The following is a 26,340-nucleotide window of genomic DNA, read 5'->3' as shown; positions in this document are numbered from 1 at the left end:
GAGAATAAAATCTCTTTCCAGCTTTTTATTTTCTTCACCTTTTTTTTAAAGAATATTATCAGTTAATAAATTGTAGAACATAGAAATTTAACTATAGCTAACACAGGCACAAACTATTTCCTGGACTCACTGGTTAATGATATTGAATCCTATTTTCTGTGACTTTTTGTAGCTTGCTAAATGAATGTTGCTTAGGTGTGGGTCTTTTATGTCCTATAGGCATCCTGTTCATTCCATGCACAGACAGGTGGAGACACATTTTGTCATTTGCTTTGGATGCGGATGAGTGTTTTGCCCCACCCTGGATTTCCAACCCAATAAAGACATCACCTGGCTGCTCCTGAGTATATTTAAACAGTGTCAAATGTTTGGTCAGAATTGTTTTGAGTATAAAATTATAGGTATCCTGTTTTGATAGACATTTTTTAGACCTGAATTTGCCTCCAGAATTAAAAAAAAAAGAAAAAAAGAAAATAAACCACAAGATCTAGTAATTCATGGACGTGTGAAGGCGCAAGTCATTGGCATACATCTTCATTATGTGATAATACACTGATTTAGACGTTCATTCTTTTGGAAATAGATAAATAGAGAAACTAAGAAAATGCAAAGAAGGTCGAATATAACATCCTCTTTATGGCACTGGGACACAGTTTCTTGTCTACCTGCGTGACCTTTAGCTGATGACGCAGGAGCTCATTGCGCGCTATAGGGGCGAGTGCGCGCCACTGTACACACACAGCTGGAGCTCATGCTCAGTCTATCAGGAAGCGCACGCAGTAGCTGAGCTTCTCTCTCTCTCTCTCTCTCTCTCTCTCTCTCTCTCTCTCTCTCTCTCTCTCTCTCTCTCTCTCTCTCTCATTCTTTTTGTGTAAAGAACCGTAAAGCCGCAGGTGAAGCTGGAGGCCAGCGCGCATCTCTCTCCTCAGTATGAGCGCAGTGGCAGAGAGAGACAGCCTCCTCCATGGAGTGACGAATTAGCCCAAATGTCCCGACACATCTACACTCGACACGGGACAAACGACGGAGCCTCTAAAGCCGTCTTTCAGGTAAGCAGGAGCGGCGGAGGACAGACAGTATGGACTGCAGTGTGGGGGTGGATTTATTCCATTCTACTGCTTTGTGTGTTCACATTTGAGATTAGAAGTGTTGTTCGTTTACGAAGCGTCTCCAGAATCTATAGGATATAATATTTATATATATTTAGATAATATCTCTGGATATAATATTTCAGGCTTAGTTTGCTCCAGGTGTACAGAACATCATGTGATCTTTGGGTAAAGTTATCTATTATAACAAATGCTGTTGTGTAGAAATACATGATTATTCAATTCAATTCAATTCAGATTTATTTGAATAGCGCTTTTTTTTTATTTTTACAATTGACATCGTCTCAAAGCAGATTTACAGAACGTAAACATAGAGCAAAAGGTTATTATAAAGGATTATATAAAGATTAATAGAGTAAAAAAAATCAAGACTAATGTTAGATATATTTAAATGTGTTTGTATTTATCCCCAATGAGCAAGTCTGAGGTGACTCAGGTGACTGTGGAGAGGAAAAAGTCCCTTTAATGGTATGGAAGAAACCTTGAGAGGAACTAGACTCAAAGGGGAATCCGTCCTCATATGGGTGACACTGAAGGGTGTGATTATAGATATACAGTCTGATAAATGTTGCATTGATGCAAAGGACCACATGGAGTTGGCATCTCCTCTTTAGTATTACAGAGTCTACTGGAGCTGGTAGATCTCTAGATGCCTCAGGATTCCCACGGAGTTGGCCTCAACTCAGTGGAGGTCCAAAATGTTAATTGCACGGAAGACAATCGGAGCTGGTACAATTTCTGGATGCCTCGGGATGGGTAGAAAGAGAGAAGCAGTGGAGAGGGATTAACGTAGCTGCTGTTATGAAAAATAATGTAATATGCGTGCATATATTGTGTGTTTCTTATTTAAGAATACATGAAGAAGATGCTTATAACAAGAAGAACAGTATTTTTCGTTCTCTATTTAAATGTTGAACTTATTAGTATTCATTAATTAATTCATTCATTCATTCATTCATTCATTCATTCATTTCCAAAATCAAAAATCATGCCTAACTGTAGATTTCTTTCTCACTGGTCTTTAATAGGTATCTTACAAATGGAAAGGTATATATTGTTTAAAATAAACACAAATTGGTTTTCAGTAAAGCTTTAAAGGCACATTTTATGCACCTTTCTCGGTTGAAGATACATATTAAATGTACTCCAAACAAGGTACCATGACAACGAAAAGGAATAGTACAGATTAGAACATGCTTGTTGTAGGACTACAACTATGTTTAATAATAAGAATAGAATATATTTATTTGCATATGTGTGTTTTGTAGTCTGCATTTGATAACATTGCATGCAGCCACTCTGTAGGACAATATAGCCATGTAGAGACATCTTCCTGGTGTCTGTGTACCACTGCAGCATCCAACTCCTTGGAGACGATGTGACACAAGCTTTTGAATATATTTGGCACGTTGTTATTTAACACCCTAGTTACTAAAAAAAAAAGTATTACTCTGCAGTAATAAAATGCAGTAATGCTTTGCTAGAGCTTTTAGTAGAAGTCAGTATTTGTCAGAAAAATCTGTAAATGTACATAGTGTAAATAATCTCTTATTTGTACATTTGATATTGCATAAGAATGATGTGCATAAATGAAGTATAAGTGTGTCAGCATGTTTCAGCAATTTATGTTTCTGTGCCAGAATGTGTTGGGCTGTGTGTGTACATGGTGGTGTGTGTGTTTGTGTGTGTGTGTGCCTGTGTGTATGTGTGTACATGTGTGTGTAGTGGGCATAGGGGGAATCATGTGTGAAGGTGCCCTTGTTATACCTAAACTAGCAAGTGTGATGAATGGCCTGTGTTCCTGCTGCAGATCAACAGAGGCACGTATTCCCGCCGAAGCCGTCTCAAGAGGTCTGATGGCAGCACTACTTCCACAAGCTTCATCCTCCGTCAGGTAAGAATGTTTAGTATAAGAATCTCATTATCTGTTAAACATCTACTTATTAGTACTTAGTGAGATTTAAACTAGTATGCAAGATTACAGAGTAAAATAAAATGAGTAAATCATATACTTTCCTATTTTGTAATACTTTTTTCCTGGGTTCAAGTAACAACTACCTAAGAATTAAATGAGCTTATTCACATTACATATCTCAGCTTAAAAATAATAAATGGAGGCACAGCGGCAAAACTAGCCTCCTGGTGGTGCAGCAGCCATATCCATTGCTCTTATTGCTGTGGCATGGGTTTGATTCTGTGGCAGGGAGCTACTGTAACCCACCTGAATGGTCTCAGTGCCGTTCCCAACTCCGGATAAAAAAATGACAGATAAATTAATGGCAGGATAATAAAATTATTGTTACTGTAAAGCTTTATTTAAGCATTTTCATTAGTAATAACTTACGTTTTTGTCAGTGACCAGTGAAATGAAAACCTGGCCTGCTCCTCTTTAGGCCATATAAATGCACTAATTTCCAAAACTATTTTAAAAATAATACTGAATGGAAAAAAAATAAGAAATAAGAAATAGTATAAAAGAAATAGAATACTTATGCAAGTATGCAATTATGTTACATGTAGTAACAGTAAAAAAAATGCAGAGGGTCAATGGCGTGACAGTGTCTTTATAGATTCTTAGGGATTTGTAAGATGGACATGTCCATATTGAGGAATCTGATGGCCTGAGGAAAGAAGCTCCTCCTGAGCCTTACAGTTTTAGCCATCAGACCATGAAAGCGTTTGCCGGATTGACAAGGCATTATTACCAAGGCTATATATATCTCACATAGTGTACTACACACTGCTAAATTCTAACACTCAAGCAAACAAATGTGCACAAGTAGATTTCTGTGCACATTATTCTTTAGACATTTTTTATACTAAAACTGAACTATTTATTTTTTATTTAGAATAATGAACACTTCCTTTATAGCGTTTGAATACTGATGTCCATATGAATGCTTGACTTTCAGGAAGTTGACTCACTTTTCTGGATGTAAAAAGAAATCCACTCAGTTGCTTTTTCATGAGACATTACAAGCCCGTAGGTTATAGTTTATATATATTCCCAGTGTATCTCTGTGATATTTGAACAACTTAAGATCGGATTCAAGAGGTTTGATTAGTGTAAAATGTCTTATAGTCTCATCTGCATTAACACTGGTTAGTGTTAAACTGGAAGATGCTGATACAGATTGAAGTGCTCCTATGAGAAATAATAGCCTTAATGTGTGTGTCAGTTTGCCTAGCTACAGCAGCCTCTGAGTTCACCGTCCCTCATGCATCTTTCATGAAAGGCAGACGGCTTTTAAAAGATCTCTATGCATCTCTTTGACAAATGCAAATGTTCTTCTGTCGTAAAGTCATTATGATATGATGTGCCTACCATAGTGAACACATCAGTTCCCATGGGTACAAAAAAAGTCTATTTTAGATAAAAAGACAAAAACATTTAATGTTCATGTTCTGAGATTAGATAAGCTTGTTATTCATTTGCATATAAGTCTTTACAAACTAATTTATCCTAGTCAAGAAATTATTTTTATTTTATAATACGTGGCAAGTCTTTGATTAATACACCATAGTGTGACAGTGTGTGTGATATATAGGTCTTTTTGCGACTTCAGAACTTCCTTTTTTGAGTAGCTTGCAAATTTTATTTTAGCACTGTAGGCAAAACAGAGCCCTCCATCTGCAAACATTAATCATTTGACTTTGCAGGTTGGGTTTTTGTTTGGATTCATGGTTTAGTTTAATGTGAACAAAATGGTTGATACCAAAAAAATCTATGTACTTTGCTCAAACTGTGTGACAATGTCACAGTATGTTTAGTCCTTTTTTCTATAAACTTAAGCCCACTCGTATAATTGTTACAAAAGTGTTGCATGGCCCCATGGTGACGCAGACGAATACCTCAGTAAAGGAATATGACTCAGGCACTGAGCTGCAGCCATGGAAACTAGTCTGATCTTCACTTATGTACAGTCACAACTCTATAATTGACAAGGACAGTTTTTCACATTTTCTATCATATCTTGGTCATGTCTCAAATATAGATTTTATTTGCTTTTCAGTAGGTCTTTTGTAAATAATCAAATTTACCCAGCATGATCGAAACCCCAAATCTTCAGAGAATACAGTTTCATGTCATCTGTCTCAGCACTATGAATATGGTAGTATAATAATACAAAAAGCCTCTTAATCTCTGTTCATTGTAAATAAGATGAAAAGTGACCGTGACAATGTTGATACTAAAAAGTGTAACAAACTTAGTTGAATGTTATATGGCAGAGGTGTTTAATATAATTTATTATTAGTGTTGTTATTAACCTAAACAGTTTAGCAGACTACAGCTAACATTTACTTTATAACTCTTATCGTCATTATCTTTATTGTGATGTTCATTTACACCCTTTGGTTGTTCATGATGATTCATGATTATTATATCTTCTAAGCAAATTCTTTCAGATGATTATAAATGATCACATAAACCTTTTGTGAAATAAAAATCATAGAAAAATGAACAGTAGATCTCAGTAGAACAGTACAAGAGGTAAGAAAAGAATTGTTACAAACCATAAAACTTAAGGTTTTATGGTTTACCATATAACTTAATGACTTTTATTACCATATAACTTAAAGACACGTTATTTTATAGAACACTATTTGAAAAAAAACAACAACAAAAAAAACTAAATTTGAGAAAATAAAAAAGTCACACAGTAATATTTTGTTGGACCATCTTTTGCTTTGATTACAGCATGCATTTGCAGTGGTACTCCTGGTATTGTCATCTTGGAATATCCTTATGCCATCAGGGAAGAAAAAATCCACTTATGAGAAATCCTGGTCGTTCACTATATTCAGGTGGTCAGCTGACCTCGTTTTTTGGGTATATAACGTTGATGAACTGAAATCTGACCAACTAAAGTAGCCCCATATCATAACACTGACCCCACAGACTTGCAAAGTAGGCACTAGGCATTATGGCATCATAAAAAGCATCATCAACCTCTCTTCTAACCCTATTGTACCCATCACTCTAGAGCAGGAAAAATCTGGACCCACCGGACTAACTGGCTGTAACAGGAACACAATCCCGCAGCCACCTCTCTCGAGCTCCCAGTTTGTTTGCTTTGTGGACTGATATTTAAGTGAAGTGAGTGAGTGAAGTGACATACTGCTAAGTACCCATACTCAGAATTCGTTTTCTGCATTTAACCCATCCAAAGTGCACACACACAGCAGTGAACACACCCACCCACCATGAACACACACCCAGCAGCCATTTATGAGCAGTTGGCAGCCATTTATGTTGCGGCGCCCGGGGAGCAGTTGGGCGCTTGCTCAAGGGCACCTCAGGGTTAGACAACCTTAGGGTTAGAAGTCAAACTCTCTAACCATTAAGCCACGACTTCCCCATGCTAGCATTGTCCCAGAGTTCAATCTTTTTGTTCCATGGCAAACTGAAACCTTTTTTCAGTCTACAAAGCCTTGCGTTCTCTTCACATTGTGCATGTGCAAATGCTCATACTTTCACTAGTAAACATAAATGTGAGTTCTACTATTGTTGTTTTTTTTTCTGTATGATTTTTCTATTTCACCTAGGTATGACTAAAGGTCTAAGATATTACATCAGGTAGCTTTAAGTTATAGACATCTAACCTAGAATCAAGATTTCTTCATATATTCATCATTTATATCAGCCAGTGCTGAGAGGTCTAATGAATTGCGATTATTTGCAAGGTTAATTACAATGCAGGTTTTATTTGTTTTATGGGTCAGCAAATTGAAATGCAAATTAAGCTTGAAACTGCTTATTTTAATGGCTATATTGTTAATATGCCCAAGCAGCAGTAAAAAAAAAAAACAGTGTGAAGTAAATATTGTATATTAGATAACTTACCAGTTTATTGTAAAGCAAAGTTCTTGTAAAGTAACGTGTTGTCTGTAGATGTTATGCAAATTAAACGATTACAGCAGTTTTTAGACTAACTAAAATGTTTATGGTGTTTAATTTTAAGTAAAGTACAGCCTTTACTAAGTATATGGATAGTGGATTCATGATTTTTAAAAAAATTCAACACTTCTATCGTATGTCCCAGTGTAGATCTTTATTGCTGTGGAAATTAATTTCATCTACCAGTGTTGTATTTGTGGGAGAAAAAACTTTTGCTTCTTTTCAAGGTAGGAGATCTTGGAAGTAACCTTTTAAGTTTCAAAGATGCACTTTCTCTGTTGAACATTAGAGGGCTGCTGTGTTCCACTGTCCTCATACCCTCCAGAGTGTGATGCAGTAATTATCAGCAGTAGATCCCAGCAGATTATTTGGTCATAATTATATGACATGAAGGTAACCTTATATATAACCTTTAATCACACTATTAAATCATGAATATGAATAAGAAATTGAGATTATAGTACATTTTATTTATAGTACACATACTGTAGGGAATATTATATTATTGTGTTAGTAAGATATTGAACAGTCTCTTGAGATTACAAAGAATGGTGCAAACAGAAAACATTGAGTGAACGACTGTTCTGTGGGTGGAAACGTCTCGTTGATGAATAAGGTCAGAGGAAAATCTACATAGATTTGCTACATTATACATACATATCGGTTACACTTCACACACACACACACACACACACACACACACACACACACACACACACACACATATATGGGTTAGATGGGTTTGCTACACTATACATATACAGTATACAATTGTATTCAAATGTTTAGGAACCCCTGACAATTTCCATGATTTTCATTTATAAATATTTGGGTGTTTGGATCAGCAATTTAATTTTGATCTATAAATAACTGAAGTACACAGTAATTATTTTAGTAGTGAAATGAGGTTTATTGGATTAACAGAAAATGTCCAATATGCATCAAAACCAAATTAGTCAGGTGCATAAATTTGGGCACCCAAACAGAAAAATCACATCAATATTCAGTAGAGCCTTCTTTAGCAGAAATAACAGAGTCTAGATGCTTCCTATAGCATGTAATGAGTGTCTGGATGAATGTATTTTGGACCATTCCTCCTTACAAAACATCTCCAGTTCAGTTAGGTTTGATGGTTGCCAAGTATGGACAGCCTGCTTCAAATCACCCCACAGTGTTTTGAGGTCATTGTCTTGTTGAAATATCCAGCCCCGGCGTAACTTCAACTTTGTGACTGATTCCTCAACATTATTCTCAAGAATCTGCTGATATTCAGTGGAATCCATGCGACCCTCAACATTAACCAGATTCCCAGTACCGGCACTGGCCACACAGTCCCACAGCATGATGGAACCTCCACCAAATTTTACTGTGGGTAGCAAGTGTTTTTCTTGGAATGCTGTGTTCTTTTGCCACCATGCATAACTCCCCTTGTTATGACCAAATACGATGCAGAGTGACACCATCTGCAGCAAGTGGATGTTGTAGGTCTTTGGAGGTGGTCTGTGGGCTGTTTTTGACCGTTCTCACCATCCTTCGCCTTTCCAATATTTTACGTGGCCTGCCACTTCTGGCCTTAACAAGAACTGTGCCTGTGGTCTTCGATTTCCTCACTATGTTCCTCACAGTGGACACTGACAGCTTATATCTCTGTGATAACTTTTTTAGCCTTCCACTAAACCATAATGTTGAACAATCTTTGTTTTCAGGTCATTTGAGAGATGTTTTGAGGCCTCCATGTTGCCACTCTTCAGAGGAGAGACAAAGAGAACAACAATTTGCAATTGGCCTTAAATACCTTTTCTCATGATTGAATGCACCTGTATATGAAGTTCTAGGCTTAATGAGCCACCAAACCAATTGTGTGTTCCAGTTAATCAGTGCTAAGTAGTTACAGGTATTCATATCAACAACATGGCAAGGGTGCCCAAATTTATGCACCTGTCTAATTTGGTTTTGATGCATATTGGACATTTTCTGTTAATCCAATAAGCCTAATTTCATTACTGAAATATTACTGTGTCCTTCAGTTATTTGATAAATAAAAATGAGATTGCTGATCCAAACACCCAAATATTTATAAATGAAAATCATGGAAATTGTCAGGGGTTCCTAAACTTTTGCATACGACTGTATATATACACAGTATATTCAATTATGTTTATAACATTAACTGAACACACATTTCTTTTACTCCCCATTGATATGTAAGCATAGATTAATATTTCACTGCCTGGGACAGGTTTTATATAATTTTTCTATACAAAGGGCCAATACAAATGCTTGCAAATAATTTATAAAAAAAATTCTCCTTAAAGCAGTAGCTTTAGCAGTAACACAACACACGGTTCAAAAATAGGTTAGATAGGTTATTTTCTTTTTCACAACATGCATTATAGTGTTAATGATGGTTGGAATAAATCGTTTTTTCTGCTTTTAAGAAAATGATATATTTTGAGGTGTGTCCTTGCATCATATTTCAGCAAGATCCTTAGACTTAAAATATAAAGAAAAGGTGGGATTACCAAAAAAAAAGGAGGAGAGAGCAGGCAAAAAGTAGAAAGGTTAAGGGGGAAAATCAGAAAACAGGCTCCAGTGGCTTAAGTGCGGATGGCTGGAGACCTTTTCCCTTTCTATCCCTATTATTCACCATCAAGGGAAGAGAGCACTTGGCCAATGTGACTGGATCTGGTGCCAGCCAATCAGCAACTAACACCCCCTCCTCCCCCTGCATTGTCATCAGCCTGTGATTTGAGAAATGCTCCACTCTCCTGCACTGTATGTGCAAGGCTGATAAAATGCGAGCTCCCTGATGCCTCATGGGAGATACTGTTTGCTCTATATGATGTGAAGGATAAGACCTGATGCCCATGAAACCACCTGAGTGAGGTTTTTGGAAAACGTCTGAGCAGGTTTTGGAAAGAAAACGGAGATCTTACCGCCTTTCTGCCATCCTTGCTTTGGTGGTCTTTCAGCTGAGACGAGGAATTGCATTCCACCCATTAAGCTTTCAAACAAGAAACACTTTTGGGAATATCAGACCTCCATGTATGACAATTTGTACCTGCATGGCTTTGAAGACTCGGAGGCGGTAAGTAACAAGGAGACTCGTGGGTCCATGCTGCTTGCAATTAGAGAGTTCCATGTTCAGAGTGTTTGGTGGCTTTATATACAGTATATCAATCAACACACACATACACAACGGTAGCTGAAGATATGCAGCATCCAGATATAGCCGTGCTGAGCGGACAGCAGAACGAGATGTTTTGTGAGTGTGTGTCAGTGACACCTGCTCATTTTCTCCATGAAATGCATTCTCTCCTCCTTGGAGGCTGTAAGTAATGAGGGACCTGGGGGAGGGCAGTGAAACAGCAGCCTGCTATTCCAAGTCACTGAACAGCCACTCACTACACAGCATGTCTGTTTTGGTTTTGCATTACTGAGTTGATTTTCGAGGCCATCACTCACATTATTGCCTACAACCATGCTTCATTATGCATGTTTTTAAATAGAAAGTTCATTTTTATGAATATGTCATGAGTTGTACCAGTTCTCTCATTCAGCTCAAAACAGAAGAGTACATTATCTCCTTAATCAATTAAGCCTGAAAGCATATTACCCCTATTAGTGGGCCCAGAGGATTAGTTGATTGTTGTATTATTAACCCCTACTGTGAATCTACAGGTAAATGAAAAATACACCCACATTTAAAAATATGAGGGTATAAGACTTAAAACTTTGCTGTAGGGCTTGTGCTTATGATTTAGCTAGTGTACACTAATTGTATTATATATCTGTGCAAGTTTTAATGGTCTTTAAGTGATAACCTCTGAAAAATATTCTTGTGAGCAACAAACAAAAAAGCACTTCCTTTTGTGTAAAGCTAACCTTTATGGTAGTTTATTCACCACATACCTGCAATGGAGATCGTTTAGACATTTTTTACTGAGTGCAGGTTTGCCTTCTTGTCATTAAATAGTGGCACCGAAGCTAAAAGCAGCACATGCAATCTGACTCATCTACAATGCTGACATCTTCTTAAAGTTTTGTCCATTAGATTGACATTCAGGTCTGTCATTAATATGCACATTTGTGAGGTATTCTGAATTTCGTTCAGTGGGGGTTAAGCACACAGCATCACAAAATATTTGTAGACATCTGATAATCACACCCATATATGAGACAAAATTCTGCCATAACGTTGTAAGCACATGGTTGTCTAGGATGCTGTAGCATTTATATGTTGTAGCATTACAAGGTCTCTTCACTGGAACTACACTAAAAATTTAAATATGACAATGGCATGTTTTCCTATGAGAAGATGCTGTAATAATTCCTGTCATTTGTTTATATTCATTATCACAATTAAATGTTTTTCTTTTCTTGAATAAAAACATGGCTGTCATTTGGTCAGACGTTTATTTCCAATCTAACCTACCAAGTTTAGTATAGAATAGAAGCCTTTATTTTGTCACATATACATTACAGAACAGTGAAATTCTTTCTTCTCATATCCCAACTTAGAAAGTCAGAGCACAGGGTCAGCCATAATACAGCACCCGTTGAGCAGAGAGGGTTAAGGGCCTTGCTCAAGGACCCGACAGTGGCAGTTGGCAGTGCTGGGGCTTGAACCCCGATCCTCCACTTAACAAGATTGCATTGTCAGAACTAACTACTAAATAACATTAAGACTTGATGTGCAGAATCTAATTAGTAAATTTATAAAGTAGGTACAATTTAGCTGCCAACTGGAGTTAAGCCCATCTTCGAATACTCCCATGCTCTGTTAATCACTAATTGTGCCTGCTTTTCTTCTGTTGTGGACTATAAACATAAAATGTAATTGAGCAGTGAATCGTTGCACAATCTCTATTCCTTATATGCATTATTTTTTCATCTTGCCATGATAATGTTTCTTTATTTCTATTTTGATAACAAGGCTGAATGTATTAATCTGAAGCACTTGCACATTGTGCCATGCTATATGATGAATAACATTCTTATTCTGATTAAAACAGGAAAATATATATACACTGCCAAAGATGTATTTTATTCCGTTCTGGATTCATGGTAGTGTCAAGGAAAGACTTTAAGTAGTAGACATTAAGTGCCTCTTCTACTGGCTTTCTCACTGATATCAGGTTTGGGACAGAGCGGAGCCCCATTTGGCATTTTGTGAGATAAGCTGAGTGTGATCTTACACTCCTAAGTCCCTCGTCCTGTACTCCAACATGGTCAGATAATGGGGTGTGTGTGTGTGTGTGTGTGTATTATATATATAAGCCAGTAGAAGAGGCACTTAATGTCTACTACTTAAAGTCTTTCCTTGACACTACCATGAATCCAGAACGGAATAAAATACATCTTTGGCAGTTATAAAGTGTTCAATGATGAAAATTTGAAACAAAACTGTTCATAGCAATTGCAGTCCTAAGGCTTTCAAAGAAAGAGCATCCACAACATTTGGATGATTTCTCTGTGGTACCATCTACATTAATCTCATAGTGACTACATACTGTATGGGGCCATCCTTGCCTCCAGCAATGTTTTTTAGCTGATGAAAACACGAAGGAAACATAAATAATTATAATAAGTTTTGTATTTTGCAATCACATGAGATTATGTTTCATTTGCTAAACAAATGTCTTAAAGTGGTGTATTACAAGTGCTCAAAAGAAAAATACATAGAATGGTAGGGAGAAGTGATGGCTGTAAGGCTGAATTCTTTCTAGCCCAGTCTGTAGTTTCCAGCAGCCTCATCAATGAGTTGTGTTTTCACCGAGTGAAAAACGCTGTAGTTTTCATGCACACTGTTTTGCAGCCTGTTCTTCATACACATCCATAACACATTATCAAATGTGATTCTGAATTTGCAAGACAAATTTGGTGTACGAAAAGTAAATGTCATGGATAAATTCCGCTGTAGTTCTTAACTACAAGTCTAATGTATGCTTAGTCTAAGACTAAGCATACATTGTCCAAAGTCAATAATTCTTATTATGCCATCACTGTGATATTGTAATATAATTCCTTGCTCAACTCTAACAGACAGATATTAGAGGCTACTGACAGATATTAGATTTTTGTTCTCTCATTTAATATCACCACTAGATATTATGTTTATGCTACTCTATTAGGATAAACTGTCATGCTGTGTACTTCAAATGCAACAGTCGTTATTACACAGCAACCTAATGTATATTGCAGTATAACTTTATAGTCTGATCTGATCTTCTAGTGTATGTGTGTATACATATATATATATATAGGTATGCCTAAACTGATGCCATTTCAAAAGATGTATCATGTAGTAAGGAAGGGATTTAATCTATGCTTTACTGGGGCAATAAATAGTCCTACCTTATTGTGGGTTCTGAAAGGATATGAATATGGTGTTGAGTGTTAAACCCCAAATTTAATAAATAAATATGTTGTGACTATCAGGCAGATTTCTTATTAACCCATATTGTTTTATATTATCAACCGGTTCTGAACACTCTGTGCCATTATACTGTATGTGTAGTAGATGGTGCTCCAAGCTGGGGACACATACTGGCAGCCGTTTTACAGAGACTGTGCTGTCATCTGTTGGGTAAATATTGAGCCATGCTCTTGTATCCATTACTTTCATCCATCCCACAGTAGCGCTGAGTTGGCGCCACAGTGGAGGAAACCCAGCTGCCTGTTGAGTGTAGCTTTCCAAAGTGGAGAGCTCAGCTGACAGCACATTCTGTGAACACTAAGCTGATAGGCTGGCCGTGCTGTTGCAAATCTGCACCCATAATAATTAACTCCACTGTCAGTCTTTACCATAGGGACCTCTGAAAAAATGACTGCAGCTTGTGTTTAAACACTTTAAACAGGATTTTTAGTGGGTTAATTATTTGGATTTCATGTGAGGACTTAGAATTTGATATGATATTTTCTGTCTTTGCTGCAGAGCACACTAAGTAAGAATTAGGGAAATCCATTTTAGATATGCTTCAAGTGGTAGATGAAAATCATTTTAAATATGTAATCAGCTTTTGGCTTATGGGGTTTATCTATAGCTAGGTCAAAACCTTATGGTACTGTATTCAGTTCTGTATTGTCCTAGTATGGTATAAATCTCCTATTTATTCTTGACCTTATTGAACCTGGTAATATTAAGGCCAAGAAGTATGTGAGCTGTGTGCAAGGTGCTATAATCTTCAGCATAATTTATTATGTCACTATGTAATATGTTATGTCACTTTTGTCACTTTGCAATATGTTATGTCATCCTACACTAGTAGAATATTAATGATTATTAATTATTTATACTTTTATACCAACCACAATGGTCGTTTAAGCCTCTTGCTTCACCAATAGGTTGAGTTCATTTTCTAATGAGAAATGAAAACATACATGTTGTTATACAAAGGGAGGCCTGTTGGTTATGTATAAAGGAAAATATCAGAGTGAGGACTGAGGGATTGACAATGAGGTGATGACAAAGTAGACTTTGGTATTATCAAGAGCTTCAGCAGAGCGTGTTATTAGACAAACCAATAAATATTTCTTATGTCACACTGGTAACGGTAACTTGTTGGGCTCAGAGTTTTATGACTTACTTGACATATCCAGTAGAATAAGGTGCAAATTTTAGCTTTGTTGGAGGTTAACCAGAGAATGAATCCTAAGTAATTTGGTCTAATTATTCAAATTGGAGACTGTAAGTGTGGTACTTTTAATTAAAATAGACATTTATCATGAACAGGTCATATTAGTTCTCAGACTCTTTCCTTTTGCTGTATATTGTCTACGAACATCTGTCTCCCTTTCTTTCCTGTGTCCCCTTTTCCTCAACAATCCTGACTCGTCCAGGAGCTTTCTTCCTGGAGCTAATTAGCTGTTGCTAATAGTGTGTGGACTGGGCTTGTAATTCTTTTGATAGTAATAAAATCACACTGGTTTATCAAACCTACCCCAAAACACGCATGCATACTCACAATTCAAGGACAAAGATGTGGAAAAAAAAACAGAACACACTTGTTTAGAGAATTACCAAGGACTAAAGAATAAAACATTTTATAAGAAGATATGGTTCCCTCTAGATTCTTGATTGTATAAACATCTCTGAATAGCTCTGAATATCTTCTCCTGAAATGTGCCGCTGGTTTCAAATGTGAAGACTGTTTTTCTGGAAAGTTTTAGAATGTCCACTAGGCTTTAACCCAATTGAGTTTACATTTTATGTCTTAGAGATGGAAGGTAGAAATGAATCAAAACTGGAAATAAGCTGCTGTACTAACCTATTGGGTCACAGGCTTTATGCAGTTGTGTAGCAAGCAAGGAATATGTAATGAAAAAAAATTAATCTACTGTTACATATGCATCTTTTGACCCTAAAGGAGTGTGAAATCCAGGACTGGTGCACTTTTTAACCCAGGCAACTGTACAGTGATGAGCTCGGCTCTGTACCTGCCACCATCTAGTTTTGCTCTCCTGTTCTGATATTTATTGTGGTACCAAAAGCAATTTCTAATGACGTTTTTATTGATGGTTAGGCTTACATAGCCTTTTGTTGTCCATGGGTGAGGTTTTCTAAGTATTAAAAATGGAAACATGATTAGTTGCATTTATTCCTGCTGTAGAAGGAGGCTTGTGAGAAGGAGGTCTGTTTTACAGACCAGACTGGGTGGCTCGATCTGCCTTCAAGGATTGTTAGCTTTGATTAGAGGATCAAAGCTTTAAGCTGTTGTTCCCTCTAGTACTATTCTTTCAATGAGCAAAGAAACATGTATTTAGCAATACTGAAGATTTTATATTCAGTAGAAACAAAGCTGCTGTCCTTTTTATTTACCCATGCAACATATTTAAATGCACATCAATAAACTTACCTTACAGAGTTTAGCATGATAAAGCCAAAGTCGATTTTAACCGAGTCATCAGAAAACACTCAACAATAGCTGTTATGCATGTAATCTAATGCTGTTAACTTCTAATTGGATGTATTAATTTTTTTTTTTTTCATTTTCACAGCTGTCTTCATAGCTAGGTGACAAAACTCAATCACTGATGTTATCAAAAGTAATGAAAAAGCATTAATGTACAAATTAATATTTAGTTTTTGTAGTTATTCACACCACTTGCTAAATCAGTCACAGAGTGCAGTGGCTATACTTACTTTCAAAAGTGTTACAGCGGTGTGTGAATTGTGAGGTAACTATAATCGTGAGTCATTCTGTTTGCAGGGTTCAGCTGATTCCTACACGAGCAGGCCGTCTGACTCGGACGTGTCTCTGGAGGAAGAGCAGGGCGGACGCCAGGAGAGAGAACAGCAAGCCATGGTGCAGCTGGAGAGGGCTAAGGTCACACAACCATATCCACTATTTGGATTTTGAGTTTTTATTTTGCTACAAGTAATTGTGTCTATAACTAATTTTCATTCACATTCATACATTTATAAAATAAAAAAATGAAAATCATTTGTCTGTATTATAGGCCAAAGCAGTGGCATTTACTGTAAAGACCAATGTCAGTTACTGTGGTGCTCTGGATGAGGATGTTCCTGTTGCTGGAACTGCCATTTCTTTTGACACAAAAGACTTTCTCCATATCAAAGAGGTAAAGCTAACAGGATATAATGATATAAAGATAAAAATAAATAATTTAGTTCTAATGATTTTAATGTAACTTTTTCCCCAATTCTCTGTATATGTTCAACAGAAATACAACAATGACTGGTGGATTGGAAGACTGGTAAAGGAGGGGTGTGACATTGGTTTTATCCCCAGCCCTTTAAAACTGGAGAATATCCGTCTTCAGCAGGAGCAGAAGAGGGGACGCTTCCATGGGTAAGATGAGTACCTTGGATGTAAAGAGTAGGTGCTTTATTTTGTATGTCTACATTATGACAGACACTTGTATTTCAAATATTTGTAGTGCTGTACAGAACAAAAACACACTAAGGAACAGGTTAAGTATCTTCACTCAAGGACCCAGCAGTAACATTCTGGAAATTTTGAGATTTGAAAAACCTTTTGGACAATAGTACTGAGCCACCACTGTCCTACCAAAATAAGGCCAGTGAGGTGTATTTACATTATTTAACAGACACTCATATCCAGAGTGACTTACATTTTTTTTTTGTATTTAAGTTTATACACCTAAGCGATTGAGTGTTAAGGGCCTTGCTCAGGGGCCCTGCAGTGGCAACTTGGTGAATCTGGGATTCAAACCCATGACCTTCCGATCAGTAGTTGAACACCTTAACCACTGAGCTACCACATCCCACTGATATTTGCTGAGACAAAATTCAGGTTTAGGCCTTTTTAGGCTTTTACCAGGAGTTGGTTTAGTTTTTATTGATTAGAAATAGTTTATTGTTTGGCGGCGCATCTTTCTTTAATCCATTTTTTAGTATTAATTCTTTTCTTGATTTTTTTAAGATCAGGTTCATCAGGTGCCAGCCTGGTCAATGTGTATTATTTTGTCTTTCTATAACACTGCAAACCTTCCAGTTTAGGGAAGTGATAGCTGCAGTAATGTTTTTAAATCAGACAATCTTAGACTATAATATATGATTACAAAATAACTGTTTAAAGTTTGTGCCCATAAAAATTTTGGTGTTATTTCAGTATTAATGAAAAAATAAGAAACTTCAAAATGGGTTGTTTTGTTATGACACATGAAACACATAATTGGATCCTGGCTTACATGGTTCTCTGTCCACATCAGTGATACGCTGTGTCTGTGCTAAATCATGCGTTAGTCATACTTCACTTCTTCAACTAAAGACTATGTTCATCTTGATTTATTGTAATAATATAGAGGATATCACACTGGGTTAAATGCAGCCTTTTCACAACCCCCTCCTCCACAAAGAAAATTCATTCATTTAAACAGCTTGGATGTGTTTGCATTCAAACAGCGATGTCCAGAATTTCATTTTAGTTTTAGTGTGATGTTTATGGTCAGGTAGCTTTGGAGGAACTTCATCAAGAGAGAGTCAAGAAGAGTCAAGAAGAGAGTCAAGAAGCTTTTTATTGTCATTTCAACCATATATAGCTGTTGCAGTACACAGTGAAATGAGACAACGTTTCTCCAGGATCAAGGTGCTACATAAAACAAAGACAGGGCTAAGGACATGTAAGTAGTCTTAGCCACATAAAGTGCAACTGTGCAACCTGGTGCAAACAGTGCAGGACAAGACAAGCAAGACAGTGCAGGACAAAAGACAGTGCAGGACAAAAAACAGTGCAGACATTAAGTTACAAGACAATACAAAAAGTACAAAAAATGCAATACACAAAAGACAATACACAGTAACAGAAACAGCGCCGACCGACCAGTGTAAATACTGAATGTTCAAACAGTATTTTGTGCAGTAAAAGAATGAACAGCAGCAATACCTTGTTTAAAAAATGTTGGCATGTAAAAGACAGAATGTCAAAATTTATAACACATCGTGTTGAACATGGCTTGTTATTCATTAAGAGCTCATTGTGAAGCAGGTTTACTGCTACTACCTGGTTAAATTGTTTATTTTCCAATAACAACACATCCCAAAGCGTTTTATTTCTCTTGCAGATAAGGAATTCAACAGAATTAACATTTTGTATTTATTGAAAAATTATGTATGTTTTTTCCATGTATGGTTACCTGACTGTTCCAAAGTGCTGAGACTCCTTTCCTAAATGTTAAGTAAATATATCATTACAGATAACTTCACCATTTTAACAATTAGTTTAATACGTTTTTATGTAGGGCATCAAGCACACAATTCATTATGTATGTTACTATGGAAACGACAACATATTATAATGCACACCTTTATATACTACAGCCAGAGCCATGACCCTTCTGACAAATCAGAACTGAGCATTCAAGATCTTATATATTGATATTATTAGTATTATAAATATTGGTAGACATGAAATCACTTGTTGAAAATTTTTTTTTAATGTTCTGCACCCTGCAGGAAGTCCAGTGGGAATTCATCTTCCAGCCTTGGAGAGATGGTATCAGGCACCTTCAAAACTAACCCTCCTTCTGCAGGTAATTACAATGCATTTTGGGATTCAAGCTGTTAATTTACTCACAGTGAACCTAACTAACATAATAACAAGTTGACATGATGATGATTCTGATTATTTGTTGCAATGTAAGAGAGTAAATCTTTACAGTTCTGCTTTCTAATGCTGTTAATTTCTCCTGAACAGCTAAACCGAAACAGAAAGTGGTAAGCAATGCTTTTATTAAATAAAGATGGAAAATTAGCTAAATTGATTTTACCTTGGCATTTCCTTTGTCACTCGAGTAGTTTACCTTTTATTAATAAAGTGCAGTATATTATGCATACATATTTGTTTTGCTTGATTCACTGAATGATTTGATGGCTATGCATCATGTTGTAGGCTGAGCATGTTCCTCCATATGATGTTGTCCCCTCCATGAGGCCAGTGGTTTTGGTTGGTCCTTCATTAAAGGGATATGAGGTAAGCAACATCCCTTAAGATTTGTCTTTTCATGTGTATATTTAGATGTGTTAAAGAGATCCCATAAGGAGCAGAGTGTCTCTTTTTAAGCACAGAGGGAGAGGTAACCTGGGTCCTCACTGAATACCCATCATCTTCTCCACAGTGGGTTGCCAAGGCAACAACCTTCTGGGTACAGCATGCCATAGTCTCAAAAGTGGAGCATGTTTTGATATTATAAGCAGAGAAAACCAGTCCCCAATATCTCTGGAAATAATGCATTTGCTTTAGTAAGCCACCGATATCATAAAAGCAACAAAATCACAAATTTAGTTATTTAAAGGTCATTCTTAAAAAGAAAAGGAAAACAAAGCATAGCAAAAGTCAAAGAGAAAAGCAAGGAAAGTGAAAAAAAAGGCTGTTGTTGTCATTGTTGAAATAGCCACCCAATTACTTGACAAGCCTGCATATTTTCAGAAATAATGATTAATTAGCTATCCATTGCTGTAACGATAAACCTCCATAGAACATCTGCTGGCCAGATATTATTGGTGGATCATTCCCATTACAGCGATTGCACTGGCTACCTATTAATTAGCTATCAGGCACTATAAATATAGACTACCATTTTGCCCTAAAGCTCTAAAGCTGGTTTCCTGGGGATAAAACATTTGGGCAGTAAGAGCTATGTATTATTTTATTCTTATTTTATGACCTTTAATAATCAATTCATAATGAAGCATCAAATGCTGGAGATAGCTTTTCCAAAGGTTTTAGTTTCTAGGAAAGGAGGGGTAGGGGTCAGGGGCAGAGCCAGGGTGAAGAAAAACACTGAACAACTTCTATATTAATGTACATTAGAGTAAAGCATACTCATGACATTTGATCTGTTTTTGATTTGTTTATCTGACCTTACTACCATACTCTGTACTATATCTACTCCATATTGACTTTCTTTTCTTTGTTTTTTCTCTCCTTTCCCATGTATATTTCTGTCTTTCTCTTTCATTCTGACTTTCCCAATGACTTTGTACTTAGGTGACAGATATGATGCAAAAAGCACTTTTTGACTTCCTGAAACACAGGTTTGATGGAAGGTGAGGAGGCTTTTACTTATCAGTAAAGGTTATTTTGGCCCAGGCCGTGTTTAATGTCAGTGTTGTGGAGGATTGTTCATGTATGACTTTGTTTTCTCAACTGCAGGATATCTATTACAAGAGTTACGGCAGACATCTCACTAGCAAAGAGATCTGTGCTCAACAACCCAAGCAAGAGAGCCATTATTGAAAGATCCAACACCAGGTCAAATTTAGGTATGCTTATAGATTCTGGAATTTTTTTTTATTTTTATGCTAAATATTTTAAGCAGCTATCATTAATGTTTCAAATACAAAAAGGATTTTTACGGAAAGGAAAAAATATACTTGTTTTCATCTCATTTTTATCCTGTCCACCAGTAGAATGGGTCCAGGTCTGGTGAAAATAACACGACAGTGTGTGGTACTGCTACTACAGTATTGCCTGTAGCATTTTTATATACCATTTAAACACTGCATACTCTTAATGGCTAAATCTTTAGACACTGTTTTCTTGCTAGTGCACCTTGTACATGATTATAGAATCTTCTATAGGTTGTAGAAAGAACGGTTTCTGCTTGTTGGTTTCTGACCACAGCAGAAGATTTGAAATTTCTACAGCAAAGATGATGTGCCTAACACACACCACACACTACTGCAGGTTAATGAAAGGTTCTTTTTTTTTTTTTTTTTTAAATATAGCGGAAGTCCAGAGTGAGATTGAGAGGATCTTTGAGCTGGCTAGATCTCTGCAGCTGGTTGTTCTGGATGCTGATACAATCAACCACCCAGCCCAGCTCCTTAAGACCTCATTAGCACCCATTATTGTGCATGTTAAAGTGTCTTCTCCCAAGGTAAGAAAATGTGTATGACAGACTGACTCTTATACAATTTGTAAAGTAAGGATCAACCAGATCATTTAGTATAACAGTTGATGTGTTGCTGCCCTCTTCTGGTTAACACAATTTGTTCAACTGTGCATGGCCAAGGGTGTCACTAGTAATATATATAATATTATTATATATAATCACATCACATATGTATATTCATTCATCTGTTTACTTATATTGGTTAATATAATGGATATAAATTAATAATTTATGTTTTGGTTTATCTAGCCTTATTTTCTCTATGCTGACAGGTCTTGCAGCGGTTGATCAAATCACGTGGGAAATCACAGAGCAAGCACCTCAATGTACAGTTGGTGGCTGCAGACAAGTTGGCTCAGTGTCCTCCAGTCAGTATCCCAACAAACCATAATAGGGGGGTTACTGTACATTTTTTTGGAGCCCTCAATAACATTCATGTTAGTGATTTTTGTGCTAAATCTGAATATGCCTTATTCCATCCAGGAAATGTTTGACATTATTTTGGATGAAAACCAACTAGAGGATGCATGCGAACACCTGGCTGAGTACCTAGAAGCCTACTGGCGGGCAACACATACATCACTGAGCACTCCACTCAACCCTCTGCTCGGACGCAATCTGGGCTCCACTGCTCTCACACCCTACCCCACAGCCATATCCACTCTGCAGGTCAGCACTTACAGAAATGGAGCAAAAGACTGACAAAAGCTTAACAAGGGCTTATAGTGTGTGGCGATGAGAAGAAACATACAGCTGAAAATAAAATAATAACATCCTCCTCTTACCTTGTTAGAGAAAAGAGAGATAAGGATTTTTGAAGCGTGAAGAAAAACAAACAGAACTTTATAATTCTGTATGCTCAAATACTGCTTGATTTTTTAATGAATGCCTATCTCATTAAACAATCACCAAATTTAATTAAATAAGTGAAGATACGCTTTTTAATGTTTTATTTGATATTATATTCTCTAATACAATAAAATGCAAGATGTTAGGCACTAAATTCAGACAGTACCTTTTCTCAATGAAGGTGTGTGTGTATGTACAAGACATTAGAGTAAAGCTTACTCATGTGAACCGACCAAAATACTATAGATCTGTAAATTTATACTAATCTGTACTTAGCTACAATATTTTGACTGAACATATATACAGATAAAAGCTTATTTTTTCATGTTTGCTGTATTGAGTCCTTGAATTCTGCTCTATTCAGTGTGTACATAAAATTGTGAATGACAAATTGCTAGCAGAGAGAACGTAATAAATCTTAAAGGTTCACATGTAAATTTGGAGATTTTATTTTCAAATATGATATATTGATAAGTAAAAATTGATAAATGAATGAATGAATAAATAAATAAATAAATAAATAAATAAACAAACAAGCAAACAAACAGCACACAATAAACAAACAAACAAACAAATAAATAACATCACAACAATATAATAAATAATAATCACATTTAAATAGCTTTTCAACAAAAAAGCCATTACATTTATTTTAAGCAGTATGTCTACTGATTTGGAAAATGTTAAAAATAATTGATTGTTAAATTACTGTTTGGGAGAAAAGAGATATTTGTGTAGAAACAAATAGCATGTGACACTTCAAATACAACGTCTTTACACTTTCCTCAACAGAGCCAAAGAAACAGAAACAGGAATCATTCCAGCGATCTTTCTCCAATTGAGAAGCGCAGTCTGATGACCGCAACTGAAAACTACCACAACACTGAACGTCAACAGAAGAGCAGGGAGCAATGGCCACTGGTGGAGGAGGACTACACCGACCCATACCAGGACACGTACAAACCACACAGGAGCCGTGGCTCTCCAGGGGGATACAGCAACGACTCACACCACAGAACCTAAGTTCAGCCTCTGCTCCCTCTTCTGTCAGTGTCTGAGTCCTTTTCTGATGCATAGTTCCTTGTATTCCCTCTTGTACTGGTTCTCAGCAATGAGGAAAGATTGGAGCACATTTGCTTTAATTATGGCTGTGAAATGTTTGTCAGAGAAATTTGAAGTACAGTATTCTGCATTTCAAAATTTCTCACCAAGGGAAAATATGATCCTGTCTGGCCAAATAATTAAATGCTATCACTCTGGTAATTCATCTCACTAAGGATCCAGGCCAGAAGAATTCTGTGTCTTGTAAGTAGGTTCTGTGTATTTGCAGGGTCAGACTATAAAGCAGGGTGGCTCAGGTAAAGATGTGTAAATGGCACAATGCCAAGACACTTTTGCATGTATTTATTAATGACTAGGAATAAAGCGCACAATTTCAGAGCATATGGTATAGTATATGGTATTTGTTCATATGGTATCAGTTTTGATTGAGAGTGCTCACAGAGCCTCAAGGAACAGGACATACAATGGTTATAAGAGGTCTACATGAAGCTGTTAAATTTGATTTGCAAATTTGATTGGAATGAACCAATCACAGTTAAACCCATGTTTAAATGTAATTATGTGAAATCATGTATTAGCAATTAAATAATTCTGATTAGCCCTCGCCTAAGTTTCCTTAGATTTTTGGTTTTGTCCAAAATGGTTTGTGCAAAGCTTACAAAGCATGTACATCTTATTATAGAAAGCTATAAGTCAGGAGGGCTACAAAAGAGTTTCCTGAACATTAAATATACAGTGAAACACAGTGATGTTACGAAGAACAGGATGCAACTCTAACATTGAAGTAATGACATAAAGAAAACATATTAGAAAGGCTGCAAAGAGACCCTTTAAAGGAGCTGCAGAATATCTGACAAATACTGGCGACTTCTTTTCACAATGAAAAACATACAACAAAATAGGGCTGCTATTTAGGTCAGCAGGAGACAGTTGTGTGCGATCAGTAGAGCATGTGACCTGGTCGTGTGAGGTGCTGGGGCTGATGGGAAATGTTCTGCAACTTTACCAGTGCTAGCATGACATATTTGAATTTTGTTCCTTGCTATATCACTAAAGGTGGAAAAAGATATTCTACTATTAATAGTGATTTAATGATAACACGATTCTGAAATATAAGCCACATTGTGTAGCATACTGACACAGTCATATTTTTTTGTCTCATAAGAGAAGACTGAAGTCATATTTGGTAATAGTACCTTCTGTAATATAACTGCACAATGGGTATGTCTTTAAAGTAGAATGGAGTTAAGTCAAATATTTAAATGGGTAGAAATCAAGAAACCTAGATGTAAATAAATCAAAAAAATGATATTTTGTAATGAGAAAATAATTATGTTTAACCTCTTAATTCTGTCAGATTTGTCTATAGAGTAAGTTAAAGAAGCAATAGATTTATAATCAATGATCTAAATGCACCAATATCATTGAAATAGAAGTAAATATTAATAGTAAATATTCAGTGTTGGTAAGTGGTGTCCTAGAACTTCTGGAAATGTTCTTATTATCTGCAGTAGCTGTTGACACGGAGCTCTTTAAGATCAGACAGTAGCTTGTAAGAGTGTCCCCTGTTTTATAGTGTGTGTTGTCTTTAAAGAATATGCATGCAGGTAGGCTCTCAGTTGGACAGTGACAGATTATACGTAAAGCTTTATCCACTAAGAAGTCATCCATTAAAGCAGTTTCCAAACCTGAGCCAATCCAATGAAGTGCAGTTGAGTAAAGTGTCCTTACTGTACTACTGCTGCCAGTTCCATTCTGCCAGGCCTTTAGCATTATAGAACCCATTATTTTACATCCAGCAACTTTCCAAATTGTGTAGGAAACAACAGTATACGTTCCGTTCATTAGAAAGGGAATCGATAATGTTGAATCAAGCCTTCATTAAGTCACACGACTCTGTATTTGTTTTGTATTTATTTGTTTTATTTAGTTACTGACAAAGAACTACATTTACGCAAACAAGTCCATGGGGCTTAACATTTTGTTTTGCTAGCTGTTTTTTGTGCTTTATATATATAAATAACACTTTCTTTGAAGGCATAGAAAGAATACATTCATAACCTGCATTCATAAGGCATTATGTACAATATTAGAATTATTTTTAAAACTGCATTACAGTTTATAGTAGTGGTTATAATACATTTTCTGCTTAGGTCATTTGGAGGTTTAGAGACACTGACTACAAAGCCAATTAGAACGATAGCTGTAAAGTGTCCTGCAATTATATAAATGATTCCAATAAGGTTTAAAATGTATAAAGAGTTCATTATGACATGATATGTATGTGTGAATGTATACAAGCTTTTTAACAATGATCTTCATAGAAAGTTTTAAAACCTCTCTATGGTTTGCGAAGATTCATACACTGAATAAATGAAACACCCCCCCCACACACACACATACCTTATTTATTTAGTTATTTATGTATACATTCTAAAAGTCTAAATTGATATGTGATTGTATGTTTGTTATGTATTATAGCTAATGCTCAGGGTCTTTATAATATTGTGGCATCAGGTTGTGACAATTTTTAATTTTTTTAGTTCCAATTTCATTTAAAAAAAATATATACAGTATATATATAAAAAAAAATCACAAGGTGTCCTGTCATATCACACAATACACAAATGTATAGTTTTGTTTCATTTGGTACACCACATCATGTTTTTCCCCCCTTTTTAATTAGAATACTTTTTATTTGAATTCCTTTCTCATTGTCATTGACATGGTATAAATAAAACTCCAGATATATTCTAGATAGTTTTAGTTTATAATGATGCTGCATGATGTAGACACATTTCACTCATTAAGATGACAAGTTACTTTCCCCTCATTTATGAATCCAGTAAAACCATCTTTTCCCTAGTAAGTCCTCCCTGAAACAGATTTGATTTGTTCTGCTATAGCTGATGCAATGCAGATTCACAAGGATTGTCAGTAATAAAATGGATACTTATGTAATCAAGAATAACCATTTACTATGCAAATGTGTAGAGTTCTGCATGCTGATGCTTTACCTCCCATTTTCTTTGGAGTTTT

At 36.2% G+C, this 26,340-nt stretch overlaps 1 protein-coding gene across 3 annotated transcripts; it reads left to right on the top strand.

The window, feature by feature from the left end:
• Positions 1-736: 736 nt before the first annotated feature.
• cacnb4a (calcium channel, voltage-dependent, beta 4a subunit) lies at positions 737-26,153 on the top strand. Of its 3 annotated transcripts, none has more exons than XM_027164078.2 (14): positions 737-1,049; positions 2,920-3,003; positions 16,221-16,337; positions 16,471-16,593; positions 16,696-16,823; positions 18,950-19,026; positions 19,191-19,210; positions 19,386-19,466; positions 20,484-20,542; positions 20,649-20,758; positions 21,224-21,375; positions 21,663-21,758; positions 21,874-22,059; positions 23,032-26,153. In XM_027164078.2, exons 1-14 carry the CDS (start codon positions 987-989, stop codon positions 23,260-23,262), a joined length of 1,527 nt encoding a protein of 508 aa, XP_027019879.1. In that variant the 5' UTR covers positions 737-986; the 3' UTR covers positions 23,263-26,153. The 3 variants fall into 3 exon arrangements, with proteins under 3 accessions (XP_027019879.1, XP_027019881.1, XP_027019880.1); XM_027164080.2 differs by lacking the exon at positions 737-1,049 and adding an exon at positions 16,009-16,056 and having other exon boundaries at positions 2,919-3,003; XM_027164079.2 differs by lacking the exons at positions 737-1,049; positions 2,920-3,003 and adding an exon at positions 9,764-10,096.
• The last annotated feature ends 187 nt before the right edge of the window (positions 26,154-26,340 follow it).

This window comes from Tachysurus fulvidraco, chromosome 6 (genome assembly GCF_022655615.1).
Source record: "Tachysurus fulvidraco isolate hzauxx_2018 chromosome 6, HZAU_PFXX_2.0, whole genome shotgun sequence".
In the NCBI taxonomy this organism is placed as follows: domain Eukaryota; kingdom Metazoa; phylum Chordata; class Actinopteri; order Siluriformes; family Bagridae; genus Tachysurus; species Tachysurus fulvidraco.
The sequence above is the reverse complement of the archived record's forward strand: the minus strand, read 5'-3'. Positions and strand labels throughout refer to the sequence as shown.